Source organism: Rana temporaria, chromosome 1 (assembly GCF_905171775.1).
Source record: "Rana temporaria chromosome 1, aRanTem1.1, whole genome shotgun sequence".
In the NCBI taxonomy this organism is placed as follows: Eukaryota; Metazoa; Chordata; class Amphibia; order Anura; family Ranidae; genus Rana; species Rana temporaria.
Genome location: NC_053489.1, coordinates 64,860,234 through 64,868,761, shown reverse-complemented (window position 1 = coordinate 64,868,761; position 8,528 = coordinate 64,860,234). Strand labels below are relative to the sequence as shown.

The window sequence follows — 8,528 nt, the reverse complement described above, 5'->3', positions numbered from 1 at the left end:
CATTATTACAGTGTCTTAGAAAATATATGTTTGCTAAACCTTTAATTTGAAATATGCTATTATACGCTGCAATGCTATATTAGTAGAAGTTTTTGATATCAATGTAACAAGTATAATGACATAGAAATGCAGTTCTTACTGTGGATATTAAAAGTCCAATTGTTTAGTAAGGTAACTATCTGTGTTCCCTTTTGGGAGAATTTTCCTTACTTTATTTGACAAAGAACAGGAAGTGAGAAAAAATCTGATGACACTGGTTGCTTTAACCACTTCTATACAGGGCATTTTCACCCCCTTCCTGCCCAGACCAATTCTTAGTTTTCAGCGCTGTCGCACTTTGAATGACAATTGCGCGGTCTTGCGACGTGGCTCCCAAACAAAATTGACGCCCTTTTTTTCCCACAAATAGAGCTTTCTTTTGGTGGTATTGGATCACCTTATTTTTTGCGCTATAAACAAAAGAAGAGCGACAATTTTGAAAAAAACACTATGGCCCGGATTCACAAAGCACTTACGCCGACGTATCTCCAGATACGCCGCGTAAGTGTAAGTATGCGCCGTCGTATCTATGCGCCGTGCCCATAAACTGAGATACGTCTGAAAATAGGCTTCATCCGACCGACATAACTTTCCTACGCCGTCGTATCGTGGGCGCATATTTACGCTGGGCGCATTTGCCGCTCCCATAGATTTTCTATGCACATATGCAAATGAGGGAAATACGCCGATTTACGAACGTAGTTGCGCCCGGTGCATAATATACACGGTTTGCGTAAGTCGTACGTCCGGCGTAAAGTTATTCCCCATATAGGAGGCGCAACTCATGCAAAGGTATGGACCAGGGAACACAAGCCGTCAATTTTAACGTCATTTACGTGTACGTGAATAGGGCTAGGCGTAGGTTACGTTCACGTCGTAGGCAGTGATTCGACGTATCTTAGGGAGTAGTTCCGACGTGATTCTGCACATGCGCACTGGGATGCGTCCACGGGACGGCGCATGCGCCCTACGTTATTCGTATCTTTATGACACTCAATCCATCATTTGCATGGGGTCACGCCTCATTAGCATGGCGCACGCCCACTTCCACCTACGCTGGCTTACGCCGAGGAAACCCAGCGTATCTTTAAGAGTGAGTGGGAGCGAGTGCTTTGTGAATCCAGTGCTTGCATCTGTGCGCTGCGTCGGCGTAGCGTATATTAGATACGCTACACCCGCATAAATATGCGCCGATGTATGTGAATCCGGGCCAATATCTTTTACTTTTTGATTTAATAAATATCATACATTTTTTTTAAATAAAACAATTTTTTTCCTCAGTTTAGACCGATACGTATTCTTCTACATATTTTTGGTAAAAAAAAAAAAAGCAGTAAGCGTATTTGATCGGTTTGCGCAAAAGTTCTAGCATCTACAAAATATTTTTTTTTTTACTAGTAATGGCGGCGATCTGAGATTTTTATTGTGACCGTGACATTGTGGCAGACATATCGGACACTTTTGACACATTTTTGGGACTGATTACTGCACTGATTACTGTGTAAATGTGACTGGCAGGGAAGAGGTTAACACTAGGGGGCGAGGAAGGGGTTAATATGTTCCCTAAAGTGTGTTCTAACTGTAGGGGGAGGGGGACTCACAAGGGGAGGAGACCTATGTGTGTTCCTCTTTACTGGGAACACACATCGGTCTCCTCACCGCTGACAGGACATGGTCCTGCCGTGATTGCGGGAAATTGCGGGTGCCCGGCGGCCATCGCGGCCGCCGGGCACGCGCACCGGGTCCCGAGCAATGTGGTGGGGGCGCGCCCCCTAGCTGCCCAGGAATGCAAGGACGTCATATGACGTCCACTCTGAAGAAGGAAGGGTTCCTGCCGATGTCATTTTACAATGACTCGGTAGGGAAAGTGTTAACCACTTCAGCTCGAGAAGATTTACCCCCTTCCTTACCAGGCCATTTTTTGTGATACGGCACTACATTTCTTTTACCGACAATTGTGCAGTTGTGCAACACTGTACCCAAATAAAACGTATGTAGTTTTTTCCCACAAATAGAGCGTTCTTTTGATTGTACAGTAAAACCTTGGTTTGCGAGCATAATTTATTCCAGAAACATGCTTGTAATTCAAAGCACTTGTATATCAAAGTATTTTTTTACAGGTTATAAAAGAGAAGAGAGGCGCCTCTAAGTGTAGCAATACATTTCTAAATGTTGTACCTTCATTAAATGTAACCATATTGCTACACTTAGAGGCTCCTCTCTTCTTTTTTATACTCAGCCGTGACATGACGCTACTCTTATATCAAGACATCGCTTGTATATCAAGGCAAAATTTAATAAAACATTTTGCTCATCTTGCAAAACGCTCTCAAACCAAGTTACTCTCAAACAAAGGTTTTACTGTATTTGATCACCTCTGCGTTTTTTATGAACAAATAAAGAAATACAGTTTTGAAAAAATATTATATTTTTTACTTTCTGTTATAAAACATACCCAATAAAAAAATGTATTTCCTCATAAATTTAGGCCAATATGTATTCTGCTACATATTTTTGGTAATTTTTTTTTTTACAATAAGCTTATATTGATTGGTTTACACAAAAGTTATAGGGCCGGATTCAGAAAGAGATACGACGGTGTATCTCCTGATACGCCGTTGTATCTCTGAGTTCCGACGGTCGTTTCTATGCGCCTGATTCATAGAATCAGTTACGCATAGATATCCCTAAGATCCGACAGGTGTAAGTGTCTTACACCGTCGGATCTTAGGCTGCAATTCCAGGCCGGCCGCTAGGTGGTGCTTCCGTATTATTACGCGAGGAATGCAAATGAGGAGTTACGCCGATTCAGAAACGAACGACCGCCCGGTGCTTTTTTTTTTACGTCGTTTGTGTTCGGCTTTTTCCGGCATATAGTTACCCCTGCTAGATGAGGGGTAGCTAATGTTAAGTATGGCCGTCGTTCCCGCGCCGAGTTTTGAAATTTTTACGTTGTTTGCGTAAGTCGTTCGAATACGGCTGGACGTAATTTACGTTCACGACGAAAGCATGACGAGTTGCCGACGTCATTTGGAGCATGCGCACTGGGATTCAGTCGCGGCCGGCGCATGCGCAGTTCGTTCGGCGCGGGGACGTGCATCATTTAAATGATACACGCCCCCTACCCGCCGAATTTGAATTCCGCCGGGTAATTTACGCTACGCCGCCGCAACTTTACAGGCAAGTGCTTTGTGAATACAGCACTTGCCTGAAAAACTTGCGGCGGCGTAACGTAAATGAGTTACGTTACGTCAGCAGAAAGATCCGCTGATCTTTCTGAATCTGGAATTTTCATTTATTTTATTTTTACTGGTAATTAGGGTTGCCAACTCATCCCTTTAAAACAGAACACATATTAATTACACAGGTTCTGTGGCTGATTAAGGAGTTAATTAAACTCACTTGGTGCCTTATTTGCATTAAATTTGCCTCAGAACCTGTGTAATTCATATGTGTTCTGTTTTAAAGGGATGAGGTGGCAACTCTACTGGTAATGGCAGCGCTCAATGACTTTTATAGCGGGACTGCATTATTGCGACGGACAAATCAGACACTATGTTACACTTTTGACATTTTTTTGGTGACCCGTGACACTAATACATTGAAAAATATGCACTGTCACTGTACTAATGACCCTGTCAGGGAAGGGGTTAAAATCAGGGGCGATCAAAGGGTTAAATGTGTTCCTAGGGATTGCTTGCTAACTGTGTGGGGGATGTTCTTGTACTGTAAAAAAAGGCAGAGATCCGTGTTCCTGCTTAGCTATACCTTCCCTACTCAAAGAACGATGATTTGCCTTGTTTACATAAACAGACTACCATTCTGCTAATCTCCAAAACGATCGGCGGGTCCTGGCTGACATCGAGTCCACCGGACCCGCTGATTAGCTCCCACTGTGTCCAATAACAGTGGGAGCAGCGCGCATGTGCCCTAGACCTGGAAGTCTCAGGTACGTGATCTGTCACAGAGCGGGCACCCTGCCGCAGTGGGGCGGTCACTAAGTGGTTAAAGCCCTTCTCTGGGCAAATATTCCTCCTCATCACCCTGATCCCACCAACCAACTTTAAAAAAAATCTTACACACTCAGATGCACAGTGACAGCTGCAGCCTGCCTCTCTATCTCTATGCACAGTGATTGCACAGATAGTGACAGCTGTAGCCCGGATGTTTATATGTAAAAAAAATACAAGGAATCGCCATGTTTTCTGTAATAAAGCCTAGCACACATGGGCCGAATATCAGACGGCATTGGCCAGTTCAATAAAAATCGTCCGACATTTGGCGTGTGTTGGCGTGTGTATGGCAGCCGGTCTGACAGAAACTGGCTGTTCCATCTGATGACATGACTGGGAGCCATGTTGATTGGTTTCCAACTGTTAATGTGAGACCTTTGGCTGTGATTGACAGTGCTCTCTCACACAGGTGAGATAACTGATCTGGTGACTAAAAGCACAATATTCAAGCAGCACTCATAGGCGGCGCTGGTATGCTGCACTGATGGGCACTCATAGGCGGCACTGATGGGCACTCATAGGCGGCACTGATGGGTACTTATGGGTGGCACTAAGGGGGACTTATGGGTGGCACTGATAGGTGGCACAGATGGGCATGGATGGTCACTGAGAGGTGGCACTGATGGTGGCATTGCTGGGCACTTTTTTAAATGTTTCCTATGTTGTGCCCATGTTGCCAGTCAGTGCCCATTTGCGGGCACTGATTGGCATCTATTGCAATTTTTTTTAACATGTGGATGGCCAGGTGGTACATACCTGGCCATCCACGTTGCCCCCTTCCCCTGGTGGTCCTGGTGGCTTCCCTGGTGGTCCAGTGTGGGCATCAGCAGGGGGGATTAAACAATCAGCGTATACCCCCCTGTCAGGAGAGCCGCCGATCAGATCTCTTCTACTCGCATCGTGATCAGCCGTGATTGGACATGGCTGATCACGCGGTAAAGAGCCTCCGCCGGAGGCTCTTTACTGAGATCGGAGATGCAGGGTGTCAGACTGTTATCCTGCTGGACGTCAATAGACGTCCAGTCAGGATTTCAGAACCACTTCCCGGACGTCAATTGTCTATTGGTCCAGCAGTATGTACAGTATGTACTATACCCGAGGCCTCCCTGTGGAAGATGGAAATCATTGTAGTAGGCACTGCATCTACTAGCTTCCAGGTCCTGTGCCGAGTGACCACCCTGATGCTGTAAACACAGGAGGTTGCTTCCTCCTTACAGGCGACATTCAGAGAACAGTTTGCATTTTGCAAAGCATTTTTTTGTTCGGAAGAGAAGGAGTGGCAGGGCTGTGACATCACTATTTCCATCTTGTCCAATCAGAGAGTGGATGGTGTATGTGATTTTTCTTCTTTTTTTTTTTACAACATTACCTTTTATATTTATTACAATTTTTTTATTATTATTATCATCATCATTTTTTTATCAGCCCTGTTGGGGGGTGGCTTTGGTGAGATTTCCCTTTTGCGACAGAGAAAGGGACTGAGGTCAGCGATTCCCCAGTCCCTTTCTCTGCAGCCTCAGCTGCACTAAAAATGAATGGACAGGTGACAGCAGCTCCTGCTCATTCATAAACTGAGACATCGTAAACACAGTTTACGATGCTCAGTTATGAATGACAGTCTGTGATCACTGACTCTGTGCATTCAGAAAGGAAAGGAGCCAGTAAATAATAGATTTGCCAGCTCCTTCCTCGGCTCTCCATCCTGACAGATCCGAGACAGGGTGGTGACTGGAGGATGTCAGAGGGGAACCAGAGGAGCACAGAGGACATGGAGGGGGACCAGAGGAGCATGGAGGACATGGAGGGGGACTGTAGGAGCATGGAGTACATGAAGGGGGACCAGAGGAACATGGAGGACATGGAGGGGGACCGGAGGAGCACAGAGGACACGGAGGGGGACTGGAGGAGGACCACAGAAAGGGGGAACGGGAAGGACATGGAGAAGGACACAAGGGACAGTCAGGGTGATCGGTATAGTGGTGGGGGGAGTTACAAGCACCGATCTCCCAGCTGCTTATTGAACTCTATACAGGGAGATCGGTGCTTGTAACTCCCCCCACCGCCGCACTGATCACTCCTGACTGCCCAGGTATCGCGTCAAGCATCGGAGCATTTCCACGAGTACAAATGCTTAATATCGGCACGGATACCAATACTAATATCAGTATCAGTGCAACCCTACTTTTTACAGTCAAGACACCCTTTACAAATTATGGACAATTTTGAGGCACCCCGTTCTAAAATGTAAAAACTATTCTGTTTTACATAATGCAGCATCATCAATACATGTAGGACACCTAATGTTAAGTGTATTTGCTTTGGAAGAATAAATCACCTCTTTGCAAAACTGGTCCTGACTAATATTCTAATGTTTTTCTTCTCCCTCAGTTCTTCTCCATCACTCAGTTAATGTGACCCCAGCGCTGATGGAGAGGATCACAAGAGGGTCAAACAAGAATCATATGCAGGCAACTGAGATCCTCCTGATGATGCCATTGGTCGTTAGGATGCCGGCAGCTAGAAGGTTGTAATAAGGCACAATGAAAAGCCGTGACTTTGTGTAATTAAAAGGCAGGCTTCATCCACATGCCGGCTTGTATACAATTTTTGGGTGATTTTTAGGCATGCACCCTGGTTGAAAAAGGCTGTTCTGAGCACCTCAGGAGACCCAAAACCCAACTTCTTTAATATACAAATACCAACTTGGCCCACACTCTCCAGTCTCTCATACCTGTTGTTTGATAGACAGCCAGTGATAAAGCATGCCAGGCAGTATGCCAAAGTACGGATTTCATAGTGTAAAGTTATCTCTTAAAAATATATTGCTGGAAATGGAAATCAGACATTCTGACGATGCTGGAGACTAGCGAAAGAACGCTCTGTGCTTATTATTTAGGGAAAAGCCGAATACTAAAGGAAGGGTTTTATTTTTAGCTGGTACAAAAAACTCATTTGTTTTACAAAACACAAACACAAGACCTGACAGCTTGAATTTGATGTTACATTTCATATTAGCAAGATCATAATTCAATGGCATTTGTAGGCATGAAGGAGCCGTAGAGCAGCTGAAGTGCTGAGTTGCTTTGACGTTTTCTCTAGCAGGACAAAAACGCAGCGACACAGTACTGAGATTCCTCTACTCATCACAGGGACTCGTGCTGACAACTTCCACATCCTGCCCTTGGCATCTGAGGATTCCAGCGTCACATTCACTCAGAGTTTGCTTCCTGCCGTTCACTAGGACACAAATGCTGATTCCTTGATCATGGCAGCTCCCAGCTTTTCTGCAGACACATGTTTTTGTTTCATCTGGACACACAAGGAGAAGGGTGAATTAACACAATGTAAACTAGACTGAACAATAGATTTCCAGTCCTACAAGGTGAAAAAATATTAACAAAGTAAAAAAAACTGTGCAAATCTACAGAAATTTTGCAAAGGATTGTTTCATGGAAGATGTTTTACGAACCCCCCAAGCCACACTCTTCCTTACACTATATAGCCAATGGTATGGGGACACCTCTCCAAATGTCTCTTCTAGTTAAGGGTACTGTTAATGATACAGCATACACAGATGATTTTGAAAATTAAAAAAGAAGTAAAGGATTTTTCTTTTCCCCCATCATACTTACCTCCACTGAGAACCGAGAGATCGAACACTGCCAATCACTCAGTTTTCAGAGCTCCCCTAGCAGAGAGCTGTTGTCTGTCAGTCACAGCTCTCTGCTTTGCTCACTGGAGCGCTGGGCTGTGGAGGGGTGGGGAACGGCCGTCTAAGGCTCTCATCAGCTCGCTGAGAGGCCGAGATAGGTGTTAGTCCAGGCACCTGGCAGATCCAGACTCCGTGGTCGGCGCCTGGACTGAATTCCGTGACGTCAGCAGAGAGCGGACTTCAGCCCGCTCTGCTGAAAATGGATCACAGGAGTGCAAAACGAATTGTGATCCATAGGTGAAGCCCAGCCAAAAAAGATTTGGCTGATCTTCTCCTTTAAGCACTCCAAACCTTGTGACAACAATTTAGAGAAGGCTCTTTTCTGTCCCCGCATGGCTGTGTCAGCCCCATAAGCTTATGGACATTATCTTATAAGACATGGTGTGTCTGTACAGAGTTCTGTACTTAACGATACTTTTAAGATGAATGCCAACTGTGATCCTGGTCTTCTCATCCAACATTGGTACATGATTTCAGAAATATTTTTTGGCTGTATAGGTACAGATTGCCACAGACACCCTCCAAATCTTTGTGGAAAGTCTCACCAGAAGACTGAAGGCTTCCAAAACCCCCAAAACAGGGGGGGGGGGCAACGATATAGTTAAAAAAAACTCAATAAAAAAGGGGTGCACACACATCAAACGAAAAAACCTTTATGTCAAATAATCAATATATAACTCATAAATAAATGTGCAATGTGTTACATATAATCTCATTAAAAAGTCCAATATCAGACAGCTTATAGTTTTAAAAAAAAGTCCTTA

The 8,528-nt window shown here is 44.7% G+C and overlaps 1 protein-coding gene across 1 annotated transcript in view; it reads right to left on the bottom strand.

Annotated features, from left to right (window-relative positions):
- Window positions 1-6,960: 6,960 nt before the first annotated feature.
- C7 (complement C7) overlaps window positions 6,961-8,528 on the bottom strand; it is a 114,978-nt gene continuing 113,410 nt past the window's right edge. The window contains exon 18 of the mRNA XM_040338809.1: window positions 6,961-7,361. Coding sequence (XP_040194743.1) covers window positions 7,189-7,361 — 173 coding nt within the window. The 3' untranslated portion in view covers window positions 6,961-7,188. The remainder of the gene's footprint in view (window positions 7,362-8,528) is intronic.